Source organism: Raphanus sativus, chromosome 9, assembly GCF_000801105.2.
Source record: "Raphanus sativus cultivar WK10039 chromosome 9, ASM80110v3, whole genome shotgun sequence".
Taxonomy (NCBI): Eukaryota; Viridiplantae; Streptophyta; class Magnoliopsida; order Brassicales; family Brassicaceae; genus Raphanus; species Raphanus sativus.
In genome coordinates, this window is record NC_079519.1 from 12,381,430 (window position 1) to 12,406,979 (window position 25,550).

Sequence of the window (25,550 nt, forward strand, 5' to 3'; positions counted from 1 at the left end):
TTTTTAATCTACATAATGATTTTTAAATATTATAAATATTTATAAATAACTTTTATTATAATTTACATTGATAGCTTACCGCTTCCCTTACAATGAAACCGAACTGTTTATGTGTTCCAGAACTCTTGCTTTCCCGAAGCGACCAATTTGCTACACTTACCCACATTTTCAACAACTTCCTTGATCTTCCCAGTAAATCCGTCTACTTATGTAGGAGGAGGATTACACCCCTCCAAAGGCCCAGCGAACTGCGATACATGGCTTGTCGGTCAAACAAGGAAAGCATAGAGATGGGCCGAGAAGACTGCCCGAGAGAGACGACTGGTCGCTCGCGCGACTAAAGAACAAAGGCCCATTTAACCGACTAACCGACTACCCATAGAGATCAATGGACGCTAGGGCGAACTAGAGAAGACTGTCTATAAAAAGAGGAGGGGAAGCGACGTAAGAGGGATCCACACTTTCACACACTCACTAGGCGGCTAGATCTAGGGTTTTCACTCCTCTTTATCCGCTATCTTGTATTGTTTCCTGGCCAGCTCTTCGAGCACCGGCTTGTCTTTCTCTTTACTCCTCCTTTGTAATCGACGAACTCTTACTCATCTATAAAACGTCTTTGTCGAGACCCACAGACGAGTTCTTCGTCTCCTTTTACTAGTTTTGACTGAACTCGATTCTAACAGTTGGCGCCCACAGTGGGGCTAGCAAAGTAACGTTAGCAAAGATGAGTCAGAACCCCGAAGGATCCACTTCCGGCGACGAACACGACGCGCTGGACCCAACCCCAGTCACGGCTATTCCGATAGCCCCTGCTTTCGTCGACACCATCATGGAGCGTTTTGCCCGACAAGACGCTTCCCAAAAAGCGGCTACCGAGCAAATCGCCGCAATCGCCGCGCTCCTCGCTCCTCTCGCCGGCGCTTCAGAGGCAGCCACTGCTACCATCCGGAGACAGCTGTTCGCCAGCGACATAACCGCCGACCCGGCGAATCAAGGCGCTCCTCCCAGTACTTTCAACCCAGACGCCACCCCTTTTACTCTTGCGAACCCAGATTTGCAGATGGTTCGCGAAGTCGCAGCACTTAAACAGTCGCTTCTGGACATCAACTCCAAAATACACTGCGTTACCACCTCCGCACCGCAGATAGAGTGAGTTCTGGCGAACACCCTCTGAACTCCGTTCTCTCCCGCTATAACTAGCATTAGACTACGACACATCGAGAAGCTCCGACTGCTGACGTATGAAGGTCTCACTGACCCGACGACCCACATTACGTCTTTCAACATCGCAGTATGACGAGCAAATCTCTCCGACGACGAACGTGACGCTGGCTACTGTCAACTTTTCGTCGAAAGCTTAAAAGGACCGGCTCTCACCTGGTTCACGAGTCTCGCCGAGAACTCTATTAAAGACTTCCACGACTTGTCGTCCGCCTTCCCAAGAACTACATCATGTTCACTCAGGAAGACGCGACTGTATCCGATCTTTTCAACCTTGCTCAAGGAAAAGATCAAAGCTTGCGCAGCTTCATGGAAAAGTTCAAGGCCATAGTCTCGAAGGTCGTTATACCCGACAGTGTCGCGGTCGCTGCTCTCAAGAATACGTTGTACGTCCACTCGGTCTTCCGCGACGACCTCTACAGGAACCCCACGACGTCTCTTTCCGACGCCATCGCCCGTTCCCACAACTTTATCCGCATGGAAGAGGATACGAAGGACCTTATCGGCAAGTTGAACGAGTCTAAAGTTGCAACAGCCGACAAAACCGGCGTAAAGAACGCGGATAGTCGACATGAGCCGCACCAGCACTCGTCGGGCGACAGAGCAACTCAAAAGAAGAATTTCGTGTATGCCGTCGACGAAGAGAGCTCCCCAGCGTCAACGACTGTCGTTCGCGAGAAAGGATGGAACGTTTACAACCGCGAAACCGACGGAAAGCCACTGGATTCCTCCGCAGCAGTAAGTTCTCGACCCCTAGGAGCCGAGAAATGGTGTGACTACCACAACGCTAAGTCGCATGACACCAGAGAATGCAAGACGCTCTTCGAGCAATTCCTCTCCTCTGTCGCTAACGGAAAACTCGAAATCGAACCTCTGAAACCTAGGGCCCGGGGACCCGCGAGCTGGAGCAAGAACAAAGATAGGAAGACGTATAAGTCGCAAGGCAAAGCCCCTCAACAAGAGAGGCGAGCGACACCCGAAGAAGCAAATCCAACGTCACCGGAAAAGGGCAACTCATCCAGCGACGAGGAATCACTGAGAACCCGGCGACGCGTCGAGACTGTTTTCAAAAGACCCACCAGGGACGCTGACAATCGCGAGCTACCAAGAGCGAGAAGACGCATCAACGTCGTCCTGACGCAGCTGGAACCTCCACCCGACGAGCCTGAACAAGCTTCTCCTCCAGACCTGCGCGCTCAGCTAAGCCGCCCATCACCTAGCGACCTACGGAACCTCCTCAAGCGGAAGGAAAAACCAGCAGGTGATACAGTCAGTCACGCCCCCGATCTCCGCGACAAGATCAATTCTTCCAAGACTCGCCGGTTGAATAACCCGAGTCCCATGAAGCCCCGCCCCGTAGATCTACGAGAAAGGCTCAATTCTAGGAAACCGGATCTGCGAAACCAGCTCGATCGTCCTCTGTACTCCGATCTCCGACAAAAGCTCGAAGCCTCTAGAACTAAGCATCCCAACCATGAAGTCATCAATGTTATTATGGGCGGATCCCTGCCTTGCGGTGATTTCGTCAGGTCCATTAAAGACTACCGTCGCAAGGCAACATCTTCGCGTAAGTGGCCGACAAAACCCGAGAACAACCATCAGATCACTTTCTCGCCTGACGACGCCCTTGGCATCCACATGCCACACAACGACCCTCTCCTCGTTGAACTCGGAATCGGCAATTGCCAAGTCACCAAAATTCTAATCGACACAGGCAGCTCAGTCGATATGATCTTCCGAGACACACTCGATAAGATGGGCGTTGACACAGGAAGTATGAAACCGTCCTCCCGTTCTCTTACGGGTTTAATGGCTCATCCGAAGTCATGGTCGGCACCATTCGCCTTCCAGTGTACGCATGTGGCACGACACGGATTGTCAAGTTCTCGGTCGTCGACTCTAAAGCTCCTTACAAAGCGATCCTAAGCATGCCTTGGCTACATTCGATGCAGGCAATCCGGTCGACTTACCACCAATACGTCAAGTTTCCGAGACCAGACGGTAAGATCCGAACACTACGGGGCGATCAGCAAGCCGCTAGGGATTTGTTGATCGGGACCATTAAGCTTCAGCGACAGACATCACATGTCAACACCGTCTCGAACCCCTTGCAGAAGGTGTTCCCCCAACAAGAAGAGTTCCTCGACATACCTATCGACTATGCTGATCCCAGCAAGGTGATCCGCATTGGAGCATTTCTGCCGAATGACATGCAGCAGCAACTCGCTGAGTTTCTCCGCCAAAACGTCTCCACCTTCGCCTGGACTACATCTGACATGAAAGGGATCGACCCAGCGATTACCTCCCATGAGTTAAACGTTGATCCCACCTTCAAGCCTATCCGACAGAAGTGCAGAAAACTAGATCCCGAACGATCAAAGGCAGTCAACGACGAGGTAGACCATCTACTCGCCGCTGACTCTATCATGGAGGTCAAATACCCCGACTGGTTCGCCAACCCTGTCGTCGTCAAAAAGAAAAACGGGAAATGGTGAGTATGCGTCGATTTTACGGATCTCAACAAGGCTTGCCCAAAAGACAGTTTTCTTCTTCCACACATCAATCGTTTAGTCGAGTCGACTGCTGGAAACGCACTGTTAACGTTCATGGACGCATTCTCTGGGTAAAACCAGATAATGATGATCCTGACGATCGAGAAAAGACAGCGTTTATAACATATAGAGGAACCTACTGCTACAAGGTAATGCCCTTCGGCCTCAAAAATGCAGGAGCAACCTACCAGCGCCTTGTCAACCGCATGTTCGCCGACAAGTTGGGCTCCACGATGGAAGTCTACATAGATGACATGCTGGTAAAATCGCTCCGAGCCGAGGATCATCTCATGCACCTCCGGGACTGCTTCACAACGCTCAACGAGTATGGCATGAAACTTAATCCAGTTAAATGCACGTTCGACGTTATGTCCGGTGAATTTCTTGGGTACATCGTCACTCAGAGAGGTATCGAAGCTAATCCTAAACAGATATCAGCGATCCTCGATCTCCCAAGCCCCAAAAACAACCGGGAAGTGCAACGCCTCACTGGCCGAATAGCAGTGCTCAACAGGTTCATTTCGCGATCTACCGACAAGTGCCTCCCTTTTTTGAGTTGTTGCGAGGAAACAAACGATTCATCTGGGATGAAAAATGCGAGGAGGCCTTTGGTCAACTTAAGCAATATCTGACTACTCCTCCAGTCTTCTCGAAACCAGAGGCAGGTGATATTCTCACCCTCTATATCGCTGTCACATCTATTGCCGTCAACAGTGTGCTCATCCGCGAAGATTGGGGGGAGCAGAAACCCATTTTCTACACGAGCAAACGCATGACCGAAGCTGAGACCCGGTATCCCACTCTCGAGAAAATGGCGCCTGCAGTGGTACACTCGGCGAGAAAACTTCGTCCATACTTTCAATCTCACACGATCGAAGTTCTCTCCAATCAGCCCCTCTGAACAATCATGCAAAATGCCAACCACTCTCGACGACTAACGAAGTGGGCGATGGAGCTTAGTCCCAGGTCCTCGCTGATTTTCTGATCGAACTCACGCCCGAACTCGAACAAGATCTTGCCGTCTCGACTCGCAACTGGATTCTGCACGTCGACGGCTCCTCTACCAACAAAGGGTCTGGCGCCGGGGTTCAACTTCAATCTCCGACAGGCGAGCTAATAAGACAATCATTCAGCTTTGGTTTTCCTGCTTCCAACAACGAGGCCGAGTACGAGTCCCTCCTCGCAGGTCTACGTCTTCCCAAAACCGTCAAAGCAAAACGCCTCAGTGCCTACTGCGATTCCCAGCTCGTCGCCAATCAATACAATGGCGAGTACGACGCTCACAATGCACGTATGGATGCCTACCTCAAGCTTGTTCAAGATCTCACCAAAGATTTCGAATTTTTCGAACTCACCAAAGTCCCGAGAGGAGAGAACGTCTGCACTGACGCCCTGGCGGCCCTCGGAAGCAAATTGCACGACCAGATCAAGTGGACGATCCCCATTCATAGGATCGAAAGCCCCAGCATTGCAACACCAGGCGCGAGCACCTCCTCTGTCGCTTCGGTCGCTGCTGCAACCGATATGGACGATCAACTATCTCGTGCACGGCACCCTTCCTGATGATAAGTGGCTGGCGCGAAGATTGAAGGCGCGCAGTGCCCATTACGTTGTCATCGACGGCGAACTACACCGTTGGAACGCCAACAAGGTCCTCCTGAAATGCATCTCAGGCGACGAAACGCGGCTGGTCATGGCTGAGAACCACGAAGGTGCGGCGGGTAACCACTCTGGGGGACGAGCTCTAGCACTCAAAGTTCGAAGTCAAGGCTTCTATTGGCCTACTCTCAACGCCGACTGTGAATTCTATGTTAAACGCTGCGATAAGAGCCAACGACACGCGCCCACGATCCACTGTCCCACCGAGCAGCTGCGCACCCTTACGGCACCATATCCGTTCATGCGTTGGGCAATGGACATCATCGGGCCGATGCCAAATTCGCGACAGAAGCCTTTCGTCCTTGTCCTCACCGATTACTTCACCAAATGGATCAAAGCAGAAGCCTTCGCCAACGTAACTGACAAGGAAGTTCAGAAATTCGTCTGGCGAAACATCATCTGCCGTCACGGTCTCCCCTACGAGATAGTGACAGACAACGGATCGCAATTTATCTCGCACCAGTTTCGTGATTTCTGCGACAAATGGAGAATTCGTCTGAACACCGCAACGCCGCGATGCCCACAGAGTAACGGCCAGGCTGAATCATCCAACCGTACGATCATCGACGGACTAAAGAAACTACTCGATTTGAAAAATGGTTGCTGGGCCGACGAGTTGGACGGCGTCCTTTGGTCTCACCGCACCACGCCACGTTCCGCAACTAAGTGCACCCCCTTCTCAATGGCCTACGGCGTTGAAGCGATGGCCCCCGCAGAAGTTAATGTCACCAGTCTCCGCATGTCCCGAATGCCTCAGCAAGTTGAGCTCAATCAAAGTATGCTACCTGAATGCCTCCGAATCCAGAATTATCAACATCAAATTAAAAGCTACTATAACAAGAAGGTCAAGTCGCGCCCTCTCGAACAAGGTGACCTCGTTCTCAGAAAAGTCTTTGAGAACACCAAGGAGTGGAAAGCTGGTAGCTCGGCACTAACTGGGAAGGGCCATACAAAATCACGCAAGTGGTCAAACCTGGCGTTTACCGTCTAGAAACGTCAACCGGTGAAGCAGTCCCGCGAGCATGGAATCCTATGCACCTGAAGCGCTACTCTCCTTAGCTCCGTTGCAACTCAGCAGGCGAAGAACACGCCTCGATCAAACAAATCGTGTAAGTGCACTTTTCGGGTCACTCTTACACGATGTAAAAAAAAAAGGAAGTCGAGTAAGTGCACCCTCCGCGTCACTCTTACTCGACTCCAACGAACTACGAATGGCTTGATCCTCCTCGGACGTACGTAGGCAGCCTTAACCGGTGCAGCTATAACCAAAAAAAAAAGGAAGTCGAGTAAGTGCACCCTCCGCGTCACTCTTACTCGATTCCAACGAATTACGAATGGCTTGATCCTCCTTGGAGGTACGTAGGCAGCCTTAACCGGTGCAGCTATAATAAAAAAAAAAAACAAACTTCGGAGGCGAGCAAGCAACTAAAGGATGCACCCCGTCGCCACTTCCCACGATTTAGCAGCCAAAAACTGGCGAGTAAATTTGCCTTCAGAAGCAACGAAGATACATCGCGAGTAAAGCTTCCCTCAAGCTCGAAGTACGACCTCAGCGACTGGATCTTCGTTCAAGACAGGAAGAGAACCACAGTCGCCGCTTCCCACGACTTAGTAACCAAAACTGGAGAGTAAATTCGCCTTTAGAAGCAACGAATAGACATCGCGAGTAAAGCTTCGCTCAAGCCCGAAGCCCGACCTCAGCGACTGGACCTTCGTTCAAGCGGGAAAGGAGCTCCAGTAGCCATTTCCCACGGCTTGGTCACCAAAACCGGCGACTAAATTTGCTCTACGAAGCCACGAAGAAATATCGCGGCTAGAGGAGCAACGTCCTTCGCGAGTAGATCTTCATTCAAGACAAAAGAGAGAACTTCATAGCCAAAGACTTGAAGACCACTTGAGCAGAAAAATAGATTCCGATTTGAGGCTCGAAAGTACGTTGAATCGGAACCGGCAATTCAAAGAAGGATTTTAGTTTGAAGCTTAAAAGGTGCACTGAAACAAAACCAGTATGGCCACTTCCGAGAGGTACAGCGCGAGAAGAAGAAAAGATAAAGACTAAAAACATCCAATAAATCCGAAACATACTAAGTTCAGAATGCAACAACAACAAAGGCTCCACAAGACCTCAAGGAGCAGAAACAACAAAAAGAAAAGAAGATAGAAAATAGCTAAGTTTAAATTCTACAACAACATAACAGGCTAGTTCGCCTGATCCGCCGGGTCTTCCCCTTGATCAACAGAGCCCTTCGATCCGGTCAAATCCGCAGTCAAAGCTTCTGTGTCGGTAGTCGAAGGAAGATTCTTCGCGGTTGAACTCTTCGGTGAATCCGCTCCATTTTGCGGCGACGAACACGGAGTGACAGCCGCTTCTCCCTTCCCGCCTCCATCGGCCTGGATATCGGACGGCTCGTCAACCGTCGCTTGAACTGCTGCTTCGGGGCCTTGATCCCGCTTCTTCATCAGGATATCGAAGGAGTCATCAGGAGATTGCATTCTTGACAGAGTTCCTGGATCGATGAAGCTGTCGTTCGTTCCATACTTGTCGAGACCCTCAAGAACCTCCTCATTCACATACGGAGACGGCAGGACGAGTGGAGAAAGAGTAAGATCCGTTTCAGGAATGTCACCGACAAGAAGCTTGTCCTTTTCCACTTTGTACAACTCTTCCTGCGTCATAAACATGTCAATCAGCTCCGGAGCGACGTCGTAGCCTTCATCTCTAGCTAGCTCAAGGCATTTCCGTGTCCCGGATGCCTGCCCGAACAGGTTATGCGCCACCTCGAATTTATCGCGACGAACAGAGTAATCTCGAATGTTGTCGAAGCGACGGTTAGCTTTCACGACCATGGCTGTTTCAACTCTAGCTCTCTCAAGAGTCACCTCGTACACCCGGGAATCCCTAAGCCTCTTCCTCTCCGAGATAAGCTTAGCAACCACAACGTCCCTCTCTTCTGCCAACCCTTTCTTCTCTCTCTCAAGCGAAACCTTCTCTCGAGTAAGAATTTTGACGGAAGATCGAGAGTTCAGCAGCTTTGCCTTCAGATCTTCGAACTTTACACGAAGGATCTCCTTGTCTTCAGCAGCTTTAGCCGTCGCAGCCTCGTGAAACCTACGGACGCGAGCAAGTTCCGCCTCCGCGGCGCGGGCCGAACCCTCAGAGACCCCCAACAGCGCCTAAGTTCGCCTTAGTTCGGTTTCATACCTCTCCACCATGCGATTCATGATCCCATCTGTCATGCCCCCGATCCTAGATAGGATCGGCCGGATGGACCATGGTGCGAGGTGATGCACCAAATCAGGTCTAATGACCTAAAACAAGGCGTATCATGGTCCGGGAAGTGGGTTAAGGGTATCAGGAGGCTGAAACTTAACCAAGGCAAGGAAGGTTCAAGCTTAAGGAAGCTGGACAAGGGTTTAGAAAACTGGCCGGAGTGTGGAACAAGCTCGGGCAGCTAGGATGAAGTGTGAGGGAGCTCACAGTAGCTCACAAGAGTTCTGGTCAGCTCCAGTAGCTGGAGTGTTAGCTCACTCAGCTGGTGACAGCAGTGGTCAGCTCATCTCAGCTTGGAGGAGTGTTATGACTTGAGATGGTGTGACCGGACCATGAGCGGTTATGGTCCGGTGGGATGGTGGTGCGGTCCGGTGAGGCCAAGTGAGCTGGTGGTGCAACTAGACACTTGGTCAAGTGCTAGCTGATGCTGATCGATGAAGAGAAGCAGTTGGGATGGCGGTTGAGAGGCGGTTGGCCTGAAGGGATGCGTTGATTCCCACATGCGCCCATTCGGCCAATCTTCGCACCGGTTCGCCCAAAAGCAGTTGGCGAACCCTTCCTCTATAAATAGAGGGCTCTGGTCATCGATTTAATTATCAGACAAGAGAGGGGAAACTCTGCCAAAATTGCCAGAGAATCCAAGAGAGAAAGAGACCGGCGGTTTGCTTGTTTGGCCGTGTGAGTGTGGTGGTGATTTGTTCTTGACCGGCGACCAAGGAAGTGTTGTGGGAAGGAACCGTGTGAAGATGGATACAAGAGGAACCGAGAAGGCTAGTGGGAAGGATCAGAACCCATCGTCGGCCACTCCTAAGGTTAGTGATGCTAACCATTTACCATCGCCATGATCCATGGGTCCGGATGGATGGTCCGCATGGACCAAGTGATGTTGGTTGCATCCGTTCTCCCTTTTCTCTCATTCTATCTCTTTTAATATATATATTGATGTTGTCCGTGGGTTTAAACTCATGGTCGGACCCTCAAGGCATGGATTGGTCAGTGTAATCTCTCCATGGCCTTGGTTGGGCATGTAAGGTTGGATCTCTAACTTCCGGTTGAGGTTTGGGTATTCCGACTTCATATATCTCTTAATTGGGATTTATCATGAATTATCATGATGAAAGGATAATTTTATATCACTGATTTAGAGGTGGTAAGTGATAACCATGGGGGCGGGTCTAGGGTGAGATCGGTATGATCCGGACCTGTTCTGTGGAATCTGACTTGACCATTCTCTTAGTTGTGAATTATCATGATTTATCATGATGTTTGTATAATTTTTAGAGGCCTATCCGAGTGGGTCAAGGTTTGGGACAGAAACTAGTTTTAAGGGACTTAACCATGCATTGCTAGACTTGTTGCTAGGATATCGGTTTGATTGTGTATTTGATGGGTTTTATATGATTGCAGGATCTGGTCAGGATCGTGGGAAAGCCAAGGAGCTGTGAAGACTCAAGCCAAGGATGGATGTGTGATGTGTGTTTAGATAGTATGGAACTTATGATAGCCTATTGTGCAAACTGATTGATATTACTACATTGTATGGATCACATGGTTTATATTAATAAAATGAATGTTTATCTTAGCTTCCGCATTGCTTGTGAGTTGTATATGAACCTCAGATCACTTGAAAATGACTTAGAATTATTTGGACATAAACCGGCCAATTGCACTTAGATGTTTAGGTTAAGGCCGCGGATCAGTTGGGTCTTGGAATCCAGGTTCGGGTCTTACACCATCACTCTGTAATGTGGAAAAAGTAGAAAACAACTTAAGCAACAAAGGAAACTAGAGTAACGAATCGAAATAGACTCTGATGGAAGAATTACCAGTTTCCTGGCATGAGCAGCTTCGACGTACTCTTCCTTGAAGAAAAGATTCTCGACCAGTGGAAGAGCAATAGGGCCTCCTCTCACTTGTCGATTCAACTCCGCGCATTTAATCGGGTTGGAGATCAAGAGAGTGTTCTCGTTGTATGAGAAGTCCACTATATCAGGAAAGTTCATCTGGGGTCCTCTGGTAGTAAAGCTTCCGCTAGCACCTTCACTCAGAGATGGGGCACTTCACGAGATGACAGCTTTCTTTTTAGAAGCCTTCTTCTGCTTTGAGATAGGAGCATCAGGAGCAGGAGTAAACTCCTCTCTCTCTCTCATCGCGAACGAAACTGTCTACGGGATCGTCGGGAGTAGCATCCTCGATCGGAGGGTCCTCTTAGCAAGAAAAACTCTGTTCAGTCTCAGTTGGCTTTTTCCTCTGTTTCTTAGGTCGTTCCTCTGAAGGATCCTTTGCAGAAGATTCAACAAGATCCTCTCGACTTGCATTCGAGTTTTCGGTCTCTTTCTTGGAAGAAGCTTCGCGGGACCTCTTCTTCCCTTTCTTCTTCTTTGATGACTTCTGCTGCACTGCTCCATCAGGCGCCTCGGAAGGCTCATCTTCAGGGCGAATAGATTCCTGCTTATCCTCAAGGGGATCACTCTTCCCTTCCTCTCTCGTTTCGGTCCCAACGGCCGCGGAATTATCTTCATTTACACCTGGAGTCGCGACTGGAGGAGGATCGTCGCGCACCGCATCCGTTGACTCGCCATCGGGTGCGGGAGCGGACTTCTTCTTCCTTAGCGATTTTAGCTCTCCTTTCAGGATAGCACTCAGATCAGGAGTCTGCTTCATCTTCCTTGCCTTGTTGACTAGCTTCTGCTGCTTCCTCGTAAATAGCAACAAACGCTTCTTCCCGGGAATAACCACGCATGGCTGTCTTGATCGCAAACCTCTGCAACAAAAAAAATAATAATAATAAGATAAGTCATCAATGAAAGGCATGGTTAATCGATAAAGCAGGCAGAAAATCGAGTACCTCTCGCTACGCGATCCTGACAGCGACGTATCCAATCAGCACTAAGATCAGGCCACCGACGATGGCTAAGTGTTGCAATGGCTTGAGCGTGCTCAAAGAAGTTCTCCGGATACGCGATCGTATTCGGATGGCGAACTGCAAAAAGAAATCAACAGGTTAATACCAAAGGAAAATTGAGAAAACGCGAAGATAGCTACTTTCTACCAATTTCGCGATCCCAAAGGACCGGGAAGTCGTCACCCGGTGGCTCATCAAACGCGTACTCATCTGACTTAACGTAGAAATAATATCGCTGCCAGTCCTTCGTCTTATTGGGGTGCCCGGTTAAGACATTGTAGGATGGGCGCATCTTTATCGAATGTAAACCATGAGGCATAGGCCTCAAAAAGGTCAGCTCCTCAAAAGTCCTCACGCTCATCGGGATATTAACTTCAGCTGCCATGACCATCAAAGCAACGGCGATCCGAAACGATCCATTCAGAAACTGAGTAATTGTGACTCCCCGGCGAAGTATATACGCCATAATCAGACGGGGAATAAGAAACCAAAGCTTCGTGTCAACGCCGAAGTAGGATTCGTAAACGCATTGATATCCCACGGGCGGCGACCAAGGCCTTTGTCTCACAGACGGAATGAGATAAGTCACTCCGACGGCTCCACAGCTCATGAACAGATGTTTCACGCTGCTATGAGTAGAATAACTCGGGAATATGTTCCTCCAACTTTGTCCCTCGACTCTTGGATTGCGCAATGTGTCGCGAGGAATCGCCGAAAGCTCTTCGAAGAGGTCGCCGGAGCGATATCGCGTAGGTTTGTACTCTGGGGGATCTACGCTCTTCTTGCGAAGCCGTTTAATCGGGACTCCATAAGCCCGAGCCTGCGCCTCAAGTCCCCCGTTTCCAGTACCCTCGCGAGAAGAATCGACGTTTTCTTCAGCCCTCTCTCCCATCTGCGCATCGGCGACTATCGGATCCTGCATGGGGGTTGTGTTTGTCGCATCCAACGGAACTTCGCAGCACGGGGAAGGAACGCCATCCTCAGGAACATCACTCGGCACCCTAACCTTTGTCGGATCAGCGGAGCCAACGACGGCTTTCCCTTTCTCCTCATGCGACAACCGTTTTCTAGACGGCATAACTCACTTCTCAGATAACAAGCCTTACCAGCGGGACTTAGAGAGAGAAACAAACGAAAAAGTAGAGAGAAGGGAGAGCAGAGAAATATACCTGAGGCTGCAGAGAAGAATGACAAAAGAGGAGGAAAGCTACCTATTTATAGCAAAGGAAGAAGCACGACTCCCAAAGCGCCATCATTAGGTCTATTAAGGCCTAAGTGGGCCTTAATTAGGCATATAACCTCTCCTTCTAACTCGCAACGATCCGATTAACCAGTCAGACCGGGGATTAGGAATTGGTCGAACCGGAATCAAACCGAAGATTAGGAATCGGCTAAACCGAACCAAACCGGTATATTTCGATAAAAGTCCTGATAAAGAAGAAAGAGAAACCGGCGAGTAAAATCCAGTCTTTGAGACAGCAGAAGTGTCCCCCGACCAAGCGCGTATAGTCAGCGAGTAAAATCCCACCATCGAGGATATCTCACGACTCGAAGCACAGAGTCGGCGAGTAAACTTGCGTCTTCGAGGACACGAAAGTGCATCCACCACGAACCCTTGTGCGACGAGAGGACGCATCTTGTCGCCTACTCCCCTGCGACTTGAGAGTAGTATCAGCGAGTTCTTCGTCTCCTTTTACTAGTTTTGACCGAACTCGGTTCTAACAACTTCCTTAACGATTTTTTGCACCACAAGTTTCACGTCTTGCTCATCTTTTGTCTCTCCACTGTCTTTAAAATCGATGAGATACTTATTATTAGCTTCTCTATTAGGTTTCTAATCGACTTCATCGCTTCAATGTTGCTTTTTGTATTGTTCTCCGTCAATCGTAACAAATCTATCTTTGACTCCAAAGCCTCCTCATAGTCTTTCATCATCCCATAGACCCATATCCCTGCGGTTCCAACCGTTTTGGTCAATCCAAGCGCAACCGCAACCACCGCTGGAGGTGCGACTACGATGCATAAATACATGGACAAGACAGAAAATGAGAAAAACGCAGCCCCGAAAACTATAGTCGCTAGTTTCCTCCTTTTTTTTACGTCCTTCTGCGTCTTATCAAGCTCCACTTGCAGCTCAGGGAACTTCTCGAGAAGCCTAAGCTGCTCCACGTAGACAGATTAGAACTGTTGCATGAACTCGTCACCAAAAGGATCTCCCATAGCTTTAACCTTATTCAGCTCCTTTAACGTATCCGCGTAGTTCTTGTTTCCTCCAAGATCCATGGCCATCGACTCTTTTTCAAACTTCTTAATCGCGACTCTAATGTTCAGCAGGGTTATTTCTGCTTTCTTGATGCACTTATCCACCGTATTAAAGAGATTTAAAGTCTTTAGTTCTTCGTAATAGAGATCAACCAAAGACTTTAGTTCTTCGTTCTTCAACACATCTTCTTTGCTGTCAATAATGAACTTGGCCACATTTTCGCTCTGATCACGTAGATACCCACAGACTAGGGATAAATCTTTAGTCTGGCCCAGCACTGAACGAGCGGATCAGATTGCTGGTTTGTAGGTGAATCGAAGAATCAAAGGATTTCAGCTCTGGGTCGTCTTGGCAAGCGGATACGTAAGAGTTCACGTAGTTTTCTGCGTAGTTTGGGAGCTTGTCAGTTAGGAAAGGCTTAAAAGGTGAAGTGCTATATTGCAGCCTGAGTATTTCAACAGTAGTTCAGCGAAAAATCCAACAGGCGGCATTGACATATTGTACTGAAGCTAATCTGAAAAGGAACAAAAAACCAAGAGAATTAGGGCAAAGCATAAACCAAGTTTAGGTTAACATCAAGAAAACTAGCCTGAGGGTGGCGTGCACTGCACGAATATATAGGGGATTGTTACAATATTCTAAACTATTAAAACAGGAATACAAATAAAATTTGACCCTGAATTTTCTTAAACAATTACAATCTAATGCTGCTGATCTAAACACAATAATTTTATACTTTTCCTAACTCATTAGTTTCGCACTACATTATGCCAAGAAATATTCCAATTATGCCAGTAATTTCTATATTAATGCAGTTATGTTGATATCGTCAACTAAGTAAAGTAATAAACGTAATTAATACATTATGCCAATAAATATCCCCACTTAATCAATATGAAATATTTGATTTAGACTAAAAACAGTTAAAATTATTTATTCAATATTCGTGTCACCGGTAAAAATATAGACAAACTAATGTTATATTTTTATTTTTACTAAGATAACTGATGATACCTATACATTTTTTTAGCTTTTATCTACTTTATTTTTTATTTATTTCGGACATTATTAAGTATCAATTAATGTTATTTTCATATCTCTGTGGTGTATTTATATATTATTAATTTGTGCAGAAGCATTAATACAGTCTCAAATCTACTTTATTTTTATTTGGTAATCTTTTAAGTATTAACCAATGTTGTTTTTATATCTTTGTGGTATCTATACTATAAAAACTAGGTGATATCCGCGCCTTGCGCGGAGTGAACGAACTAAATAAAGATTAATTTTTTTAATTATAGATATTAGAATGGTAAATGTTTTAGTCACAAATATTACATACATATTATATAATGAAACATTGAAGGACATTTTGCATATTATAGAAAGTAAGCTTCAATTTTTTTTTTAAACTTGTGTAATTGGTAAGGTGTAATTGAAGTAAATTTTGTGAAAGTAAATCAATAAGAGTAATTTACAACTTGTGTAATTGGTTAAATTTTTGTTTAACTATTTAAAAAACTTGTTTAATAATGTTTCTCAATAAAATCCCCGAATTTTGTGTGTGATTTTTAATTAGTTATGAGAATTTAAAGAAATTTATAATAACTTTTTTATATTAACCAAACCAAAATGTTTTATGATGATTGCGTATATCAGTTTTCTATTTTTCAATATTGCATAAACTACGGTCAAATTTAAATTTCCTTAATATCTATCTTTTCTTAGAATAGTATATTTAAATTTGCTTATGAAATTTAAATTTAATATTTAATCAAATTTGGTTAAATTACGGTCATAATCTATCTTTTTGATTCATATGCAAATTGATGAACAATAACATTATTAATCTATTAACATTTATTGGGATTTCTTAGTCTCAAGGTCTTGTTGCTTAAGTTAAAGGATTTAATTTATTATAAATTTCCATTTTAAAATTTATGTACTTCGTAATATCAATTCATAATATTAAGATTAATGACATGATTGACATTGTGATTCGCCTAAACACATAAAATTGAATTAATACAGACACACTTAATGACATAATTATGATTTATAGGGATGATGGCCATTATCATAATGACATGATTATGATTTGTAATGTATTATAAAAAAATAATAGGCGTCTTTATTTCGGTCAAAAATATAGAATTGCATACCAAGTTTAGTCAGAAAGAAACTGAGATGAAGTGAAAAACACGTAGAACATGTAATATATATGTCACTAACTTTTTATGATAACATATAGATTGATATTCACATTTTAATATTTTTTAAACAAATTTGTAACTAATACTTTTGTAAAGTATTAGCTGGTTCTAGAATAATATTTTATTTTAAATATAAATTAAAATAAATAAATTTACAAATTATCGACCAAGTAAATTATTATTTTTAATATAATTTAGAATATTTGGAAAATTATATTAATTGGTTCTAGATTTATTTTTTATTTCCTTAGTAAACATTAACTCAAGAACAGATTAATAACTGAAAGTGTTAATTTCACCTCGATTTGAAAGAAAACGAATATAATATCGCCAAAATTTTAATCTGAATAATACCTAACTTTTATTTTATAAATAAAAATCAACAAATATGAAACAATATTAACTATGAGATTTGACCATATTAAAGAATCTAATAATTTATGTGGTCAAAAATATTTGTCTATTAGCATTTATGTTGATTGCTTAGTTAAAAAATCTTGGGATTAAATTATGGTATTATATATACTAGAACTTTTCCCGGGCTACGCCCGGGTTTATTTTGATAAAAAAATAATTTATTTTAAAATATTGTTATTATATTTAAATATATAGTATATATTGGAAACAATAAAGAAAATAAATTTGCGAATTGCATAGGCCTTTTTGAAACTATTTTAACAGTAAGACAAAAATGAAGTTAGCAAACATGAAAAATTAAACGGTGAACAGAAATAAATCAAACGTTCTGGAGTTATTATCAAAATGAAGTTCGAATGCAGAGGAAAATTATTATCATTACTAAAAGCAGAAACTAAGGTCTTAAAACAGAAAAGTGGATTTCATAAAAAGGATGCTGGACTTTTTGCAGAAGAAGCGTCTAGATCTGTTGGGATTTTTTTGATGTGGAGTGCCTGAAATTTTTTAGAAAAAAATCAGTGATCATAACTTAGTAATATAAATCAATCTACTTAATTCATAGTATAGATAGACGTACTTGAAAGTAGTGGAATATTCTTCTCTAGCTCCAGGCGTCACGTTGGCTTCTTCATTCTAATCGCATCTTCTCTCTTCGTCCTCCTCAATTGGTATATCAGTGATGCCCATACTTTCTCATTTGTCTCTGTGTCTAGCTTATAAACCCTTTAACTTGTCCCAAAGTGAAAAAACTTTTGCAGATAATAAGTCTTGTCCCAGCTAAAATCATAACTTTGTCTCATATGGCCTTAGATTCTCAACCGTATATTCTGCACTTTTTTCATTTGTGTACAGAGGGCGAGAAAGGCTCTGTTTGAACACCTCAGGCTTATTGGTTCGAACGAAAGCAAAATGTTTATTTAAAATCTCGATATTATTTTCTTCGCTGCTAATATGTCAAAAAGTATTCGTAACATTAGAAGCATTCTCAGAAACAGTGCAATGATAACTAAAACCATACCGGAGGAACAGAAACATAAAAAAAAATTGAGAAAGAAACATAAATAACTTTGAACTTGAACATAATTCATAAAACTGTCTGAATAACAGAGTTGGATAGTTTGAATTCAAACCACATTTATGTGTAAGCATTATTATAAAAGCAACTAATATGTCAAGATACTGCAAACTTTGCACCTAAGCAGCTCATGGCTTCTTAGTCAGCTTGGTAGACGCTGGGTCCCGAGGTTTTATGTGTTGATGACGCCACTCGAAGTCGTTTCTGAACCTGGTGAGTTCTCCTTTTCATTATTACCAACGATCACCTTGGTTGGGAGAGAGCTGTAACCATGCATGTCATCTTCAGGTCCATTGCTACCCTCCTAAAACCAAGAAATTTGTTAACTTGCGAAAATAAAAGCACAGAATAAAATGAACTTATTAACTTACATCAGTAACACAATCAGGAACTGGCGCACGTTCACGCTCATCCAGGATGCGTGAGACGGTGAAGGTTTGATGCTTTGCACTGAAATGTGGAAGTGAAAGTATTGCCAGCAAGGTTAGCAATAAAATGTGTGAGCTAGATATCTTCTGGGTTCTCTCCTTCTCCTGCCTATTAGACCAATGGTTTTAATGAGAAACAATAAACCATAATTTTCGTAACATGGTTAATGTTGTTGTGTGGTTAGAAAGAGACATACCAGAAGATGAACAGCATCAGCAGCCAGGATATTGGTAAGCTTTGTTATTTCACCATCGAAACTTACAAAAGCTGCTTCGCCAGTGTCATCGGCAACAGTCATCTCGACACGTTACCTAATAAACAGGGTGCAATGCGGTAGTTACATGCATATATATTTATAAGAAAACGATGGAGTGGCTGTGTACCTGAGAACACCAACGGCATTAGTCCGATTGCAGAACATGCATGCAAAAGATGAGGCACTCCTCTGTAATTTCCTTCAACACTTGAAGAAAGATATGTTGCATCATCCATTTTCTGTCTTGACAGATGTGACTTTCCTACTGCAGGTAAATTCTATTATCTGCAATTATAAACGTTGCAACCATAAACAGAGCTTAGAATGATGGTGGAGACAAACATATTAAGGTCGCCAAGTGAACTTCAGGCTCGACTATGATGATAAACTGGTTCATCTCAGCTATTGTCAGTCGTTCAACCTTAGCATAGCCTCTCAACAATGAAGCTGCTGATGTATTTCCAGTGTCGTCATTTGTGACCAACCTGCATTGATGAGAGTAACCCCTGAAATATAATGATGGAATAAAATATGAACGTTAGTACATACTCGTAAAAGTAGCTCTCGCCTGCTTCAGTCTCCTTGTCAAAATAGAAATGAGATCCAGACGTGGCATTGAGGAACATACGACCTGCAAATTGAATCTCGGTTAGTTTCCATAAATAGCATTAGAATGAAACTCATAATTAACAAAACAGATGTGAAGTGATACCTCCTATAAGCTCCGGATTAATGAATTTTGCCACAGCCACACGTGGATCAACCTTGTAGCCTTCAAGTTACTTGTGAATGATACAGCCTGAGAGTCGAACACACTCACAGTGAAGGACACACACCTGTCAAGTACTCCTAGTTGAGAGTGAATAATTGAAGTGTTTAGTAGAAAAGGCTGTTGCGTCAATTAAGTTGCATCATCATCAATTCTCAGCGAACTGTATCAATGTATTAGTGTTAATTAACGGAGTGAAGTTTAAAAGATCATCAGTATCAACGCTACCAAACAGGAAATAAAAAAAAATACTAAGCAACGCGATACAGTTTGCTGAAAATAATAAACCAGACCAACTAAGGTATTATAAATAATTAATTATTTGTTAAAAAAACCAAATAAATCAGATCAACTAAGGTATTTGAAAGATTAAGAATTTTTTTTTTAAAAAACCCAAATAACATATTCAGGTTCACCGGAAACAATATCAATACCCAGAAACAGGTTAAAGTTCCCAGGAAATACCAACAAAACTATGAACTCAGAACAATGGATCTCTAGAAGAACAGGGAAAAAAATCACTCACGTTAATGTCAACCATGAGCAGATCCAGATACCATGGATTTTCCGTTGGAACTCATTGCAGTGTGGTAGAGAGAATTGTAGAATCAGAAGGACAAAACATAAAACCCATAAATGAGAGTAAAGGGTAAAACGAAGTGGAGGTTGTATTGAATGATCGACGTTCAGATCGCGAAACGGAACAGAGAAAAGGAAGAGGAAAGGTTTCATGATCGATGTAGGAAGAACAGAGAAAAGGAAGAGCAAACGTTTGATGATCGATGTTAGGAGATTAGGGATTGAAGAAAGGGGAAAGGGAGAGATCGCGTCTGTGAGACCTCAGCGGAGTTTCTGAATTTGATAGGCTTACTGGGCCACAAAATTAACACAGACAGACCCAAACAAAATTAAAAGCCCAGACGCAAACAATGGGATCTGACGTGGAAAAAGGTTGATTACCATTGGTGGATTTAATTGTCCGAGGTGGACATGCTCTCTGCTGCTCTTATTCCCCTTTTAATAGTGTTTGATATATATATATATATATATATATATATATATATATTTAAATATAATATTCTCTTATTTAGTTTAATCGAATATAAAAAATTTGAGTTTAATTTTGAAGCAAATAAAATATCATAAATAACTTATAGAAAACTAATACAAAAAATTAGTATATTGTTTCATTTTAAAATAAATTTACAAAAGAACAACATACCAATATATGAATAGTACAATTGCATCAAATTGCATCAAGTTATAGATTTTTAATATAATATTTTGTGAAAATAAAATATTATTATCAAACATCATAATATATTCTACTATGTATGTAAATTACAAATATAAAAATGTAAATGAGTTTTTCTTATAAAACCAGCAGTTTATGAGTTTACGTTGAACAAAAATTAAATCAAACATCCACGCGTAGGCGCAGATGAAATTCTAGTTTCTATTTTACTTTGGACACTTTCAAAATTTATGTATGAAGTATAATATCGAAATTTATGTTTCCATAATATCATACAGAGTTTTATAGTATAAAGTATAAAACGATGATCCGCACCCTACGCGGAGTAAATAGACTATAAAAATTGTAATATTTATACTATTTATTTTCATAAGGTAAATATGGGGTCACATATATTACATGTTATACAATGACGGAGTGATTTAAATTGATTTTGTTTGTATATGGTTAGTTACATTGTTTCTTAAGTATTTTGGATCATTGGTTAGATATAATCTTAAAAACGTAAATAAATAGTAAACACATATATCAATTAGTTATGAGTTTAATATTAAAAGTAAAATAGAGAATCCAATTATTGCTTCCATAAAAAAACAAAACATAGACATTATAATAATAAATTATGAAAAGTAGAAGTTAAGAAAAAGTTTCGCAGAAAATCAATCAATAAAAACAACTGATGTGGAAAGTATCTTCAAAACTCTCTATTTGCAATCCTATAAAGAAAAATAACAAAGAGTATATAAACTTATCAAATTACAAAGAATTATAAATGGGAAGTAATTAAGTGAAATATATTAACTCTTTCTGAAAGCATCAATTTCTAGAACATCATTGGGCTCAAACAGAACTTTAGAAAACCGATCAGTGTTAGTCAAATTCTTGAATTGACCTTATCATGATAAAAAAATTTATACAGATAATATTATCTCAACCGGTTTAAAAAAATTATAATAAATTACCTTTTCCCCAATTAATTTGCCAAAACTGTAAAACACAAAGTACGACGTTAGCATTTGTCGAATTCCATAAATCTTAGAAAACATGAGTAAGTGTTCTATAAGCAACACACTTAATGACGACATTACTGTAAGTTTTGAAAAATGAATTAAATCAGTAATGAATCGCATATTTTTTTTTTAATTTTGAAAATTTATTAGGTTACTATCATCTATCACAATCAATCCTTATATTTTCATCTAAAATTGGTAAGAATATAATAGACTACCATAATTGAAATACCGAAAATAATTGATTGATAAAAACTAATTTACTGTGAAAGCTTGTCATAATGTTGCTATTGTTATTGTGATCATTTTCGGCCTGTGATTTACGTTTCTACATCAGTCTAGTTCTAAAATAGGAAAGAATACGATATAGACTAAACATAATTGAAATCTCATATATGATTGATTGACTCAAATTTTATGACTAATATTTGACTTGACACCAAGATTTACTTCATTAAGTTTATTTTTGATTCACTTAAATATAATTCATTGACTCAAACATAATTGAAATCCCGAAAAGTGGATGACGATTATAAATGTTAATAATTTATGAATATTATTTTAGTTTTGAAGTTATCTTTGTAATCATGGTTCTGAAAAAATTATACATTGACTTAACATTTTATAAAATAGTGTAAACTCAAACTCTCAACGATTACAGCACTCAAAATATTGTATATAATATAAACAATAAATTTCACATTTCGGAAAATCGATCCAAAGTTTCCATTGTTTTAAAATATTTTTTGAAAGAAACAGAAAAGACACACACAACTAATTCATTTTGTGTTATTGATCTCAAGTATCAAATTTTTTTAAAAAAATGGTTAAATAATAACCGAAGAATATAATTAGTGACAATATTGATATTTTCCTTATCTAGCAACTCATTGAATTTCATTGTTTGTCTTTAGTGAATATGCATAAAATGAAACATATACTATTAATATATGTAATGGCATGATATGTAATTAGTCTAGATTGAAGAGGGTTTTTCTAAAAAAGTTGTGAGGTGGATTGTGGTTGTGACACCTAAGAAATGGCACACTTGTAAATCCCACATGAGACAAAGGTTTATTTTTAAATGGTCTTCTCAAATAATAAGAAGGGGATGTTCACTCTCTACTGGGCTTGTCACGTCACTAAATCGTTTAACTACGATGCGACACGTGTACTTTTTATCTAAACGCATCGTCTCATTTTCTCGCTGTTATGTGGGCTTCGTTCTGGTGTTGTGTTTTGGGCTGTGAATACTGGAGTTTTGTCTGGCCCATTAGAACAGAAGTCCTCCTTAATCCTAATCTGTCTGAAGCAAAGAAACGGCCGTCGTCTTCCTTGTCGTGCGACGCCGACGAATGCCGTTTCAGCCTGAAGATAGCGAGGCAGCTGCAAGATTTTTTAGGGTTCTTCTCCCACAATTAAACGAACAGACTTCTTCTTCGATCTCTGATACAACTATGGAGTTTCGATATCTTCAATCCACGTGAGAACTGCTTTGTGAATCTTCGACCTGAGGTTATGTCTTTTTCCTTTCCCTTCTGACCTTCTCCTTCTTCACAACTATCCACGTTTGTTTCTAGGGTTCATCGTCCTCTACAGCAAGCTCTGATACGGCCAACCAACAATAGAGAGGGAGAGGCTGTATGAGATGAGTGTTAGTGAGGAATCTCTGCGTGGATCTCAGTTAATGTTAGATTCATCTTGCTCACCATGGTCACTCTCTCTTCTTCTCTGAATCTGCTTCTGCTTCATATGCGGCATTGATACATAATCTTTCACATTAAATATTGAAATGCTTAGTATCTGTGGTTTGGATATTGAGTTCTGAATTTTGGAGACCTTATGTAATTGGAATTGAAGCTCCTTCTTCATGTTCTGTATGTGATACTATGCGTTTTGTTCTGTAAATTATCTGTTGCAGAAGCCTTATGATAACATCTTGAAAACCTGTGTAACAGGTCATCATCTTTACTGCAAGAGGGTGGCACATATCATAGATTCAATCATTATGCTTACCTTGACATTTCTTGGTCTTGGTAAGTCACAAATCTGCTTCCTTTGTAATGTTTTAAAGTTTTGAAAGGTGAACTGTTGTATAACTCTTGCAAGCTCATCATCTTCCACCAAATGTTTCTCAATTGTCAACTACTGTATTAACTCTAATGATCTTTACTAATCATATTCTCTTCCAGTTTCTTCAATTTATGGGATGCAGATCATTGTTTACACGTTAGTAAAAACTTTGAAACGTTCTTTATGCGCTTTCATAAGTAAGAACTATCTGGATCTTTTCCGCTTCTGCAGGCATGTGATTTTTGGATGGATTTTGGTGATGTTACATTCATCTTGAGCGGAAGACTCCTTCTGCTACAGAAGTATATCTCATGACAGTTCATTAGCTTCTTCTTTCATTGAAAAACTTTAATGTGCTTCTTTGAGCATTAGTGCAACTACAGACACATGTGTAGCATACCAGGAGTTTGTTAATATTTGCTTAGGAGATGGTCTATGAGAAGTGGTCAGGTCCTGGGAGTTGATGGGGAGAAATCAGCTGTCCAGGTTGATGATTCTTATGTTTTACTCTAACTTTGTGACTGGTATAGAGATACATGTATTGCGGCTACTAATGTTAATCCTAAATTGGTTGCAGGTATGCCATGTCCAAGAATTGGTAAATCTGCTCATGTCTATCACCATTGGTGATGGAGAAAAATTGAAGCATCAACACCACTGCAAAAAAGCAGAGTCAGCAGAAGCCGAAGCAAAAGCAGCTCAAGCTCACGCTGAAAAAGCTTCAAAAACACTGAGAGGATGAAACATCTGCAAAATGGTAAACACGCTCTCGTTATATCACATAACACACAATAAAGAAAATACTTTTTCTTGGTCGTATTGAAAATTTGATATAACGAATGGTTTGTATGTGAGATGACAGAGGAGGAAGAAGAATGTGTTGCAGGTGAAGAAGAAAAAATGTGTTGCAGGTGAATAGAGAGAAGCGTAGAAGTAGTGTCTGTTGTTGATTCTCTTCTTGGAAACTCTTTTTAGTTGTAAGCATAATCTCAAATGCTAGAACTCTTTCTATCTGTAACAAGTAATTCTTTAGCTGGAGAATTTTTGCAGATTAAATATGTGTTATATTTGTGAAATTGGAAAGATATGTGGGCAAGTCATAATGTTATAGCAGGTAAAAAAAATTGTTTTATAGTCTGGAAAGAAATTGATGGAGCCATTAACAAATCACTCTTCGTTATTGTTCTGTTATTTAATTCATGCGTGCACATCTTCACACCAAAAAGCTATTTTCACTATAAGTCTACAACTAGATTCTCGCGCGGATGGTTTTTTAATTTTTATATTGTTCAATTTTTTCATAAATAATTGATAGTATATATTTTACCATTTACCAATATTTAATAGATGTTTAATATGATTTTTGTAGTTTATATGCATCAATTTTATTAATTTTTTTTTTTGTTGTCATTTGTTTTGGTTCGTTATATACATATATATAATATTATTTGTGAAATGATTTTTCGTATATATATATATATATACACTATTATTTGCGAAATAATTTTTCGCATTTGAACTCTCACTTTAAAAGTTAAAGCGGCTAATATCGTTTATATTCTTAATGAATAAAATCATGAATTTTATTTTTTTATTAGATTAATGATTAAAATTAATAATAATAAAAATTATCTAAAGTCTAAAATATATATTTTAAAATAAAAATATAATTCATATATATATATACATATTGTGTTGTTATCGGAATATAAAAAATAAAAATTAAGTTGTCCAAAAAAAATTAAAAATTAAAAAACCGAAAACATAACTAAATATTAATCAAGTAAAATTCTTAGCTTTATATAACTGAAAATAGAATAATTGATGATTTGTAAAATTTATTTCTATATAATGAATATAGTGTACAAATAAATTTACAAAAAAATATAGTTTGTAAGAATTTTCAGATAAAACACAAATAAAAGCTTATCAATAAAATTCTCTATCTTCACATTCTTGTTGGTAGACTTTGACACAGACCCCTTCTTGAGCACTGCATTGATGTGACTTCAGCTTAATACCAAACCACCACCACCATCGCTTGTGTGGAAGCTTCTAAAGAGAGCTTCTAGCAATCTAACAACCTGCAAAGATTCTCTCTTTTTGTTTCCATTAACCACGTATTATGCATTAAATAAATGTCTATTGCACGATATAGTCCATCATCTAAAAATCTGGTGTA

At 41.1% G+C, this 25,550-nt stretch overlaps 1 protein-coding gene and 2 long non-coding RNA genes across 15 annotated transcripts; 1 reads left to right on the forward strand and 2 right to left on the reverse strand.

The window, feature by feature from the left end:
* Nucleotides 1–13,363: 13,363 nt before the first annotated feature.
* Nucleotides 13,364–14,893, reverse strand: LOC130500052 (UPF0496 protein At5g66670-like). Its single transcript, XM_056994751.1, has 4 exons — nt 14,886–14,893; nt 14,235–14,316; nt 13,838–14,095; nt 13,364–13,768 (listed from the first exon to the last, which is right to left on the reverse strand). Exons 1-4 carry the CDS (start codon nt 14,891–14,893, stop codon nt 13,364–13,366), a joined length of 753 nt encoding a protein of 250 aa, XP_056850731.1.
* Nucleotides 14,894–16,858: 1,965 nt separating this feature from the next.
* On the reverse strand, nt 16,859–19,877 carry LOC130500318 (uncharacterized). Of its 8 annotated transcripts, none has more exons than XR_008938920.1 (8): nt 19,557–19,877; nt 18,974–19,193; nt 18,811–18,892; nt 18,683–18,746; nt 18,202–18,546; nt 17,948–18,113; nt 17,079–17,880; nt 16,859–16,995 (listed from the first exon to the last, which is right to left on the reverse strand). It is a non-coding gene; the product is annotated as an uncharacterized LOC130500318 (long non-coding RNA). The 8 variants fall into 8 exon arrangements; XR_008938921.1 differs by having other exon boundaries at nt 18,683–18,767; XR_008938917.1 differs by having other exon boundaries at nt 18,202–18,746.
* Nucleotides 19,878–22,586: 2,709 nt separating this feature from the next.
* On the forward strand, nt 22,587–24,453 carry LOC108826223 (uncharacterized). 6 transcript variants are annotated; one of them, XR_008938709.1, is made up of 5 exons: nt 22,587–23,172; nt 23,254–23,331; nt 23,488–23,854; nt 23,946–24,125; nt 24,231–24,453. It is a non-coding gene; the product is annotated as an uncharacterized LOC108826223 (long non-coding RNA). The 6 variants fall into 6 exon arrangements; XR_008938710.1 differs by having other exon boundaries at nt 22,587–23,008; XR_008938708.1 differs by having other exon boundaries at nt 22,589–23,008; nt 23,600–23,854; nt 24,224–24,453.
* The last annotated feature ends 1,097 nt before the right edge of the window (nt 24,454–25,550 follow it).

Excerpts from the sequence above, each read along its gene's own strand:
- LOC130500052 (XM_056994751.1), bottom strand. Across the intron at positions 14,096-14,234 it reads AAAACTACGTGAACTCTTAC|AGCGAAAATGTGGCCAAGTT; the intron begins GTATCCGCTTGC and ends CTACGTGATCAG. Across the intron at positions 13,769-13,837 it reads CGTTAAAGGAGCTGAATAAG|CTTAGGCTTCTCGAGAAGTT; the intron begins GTTAAAGCTATG and ends TACGTGGAGCAG.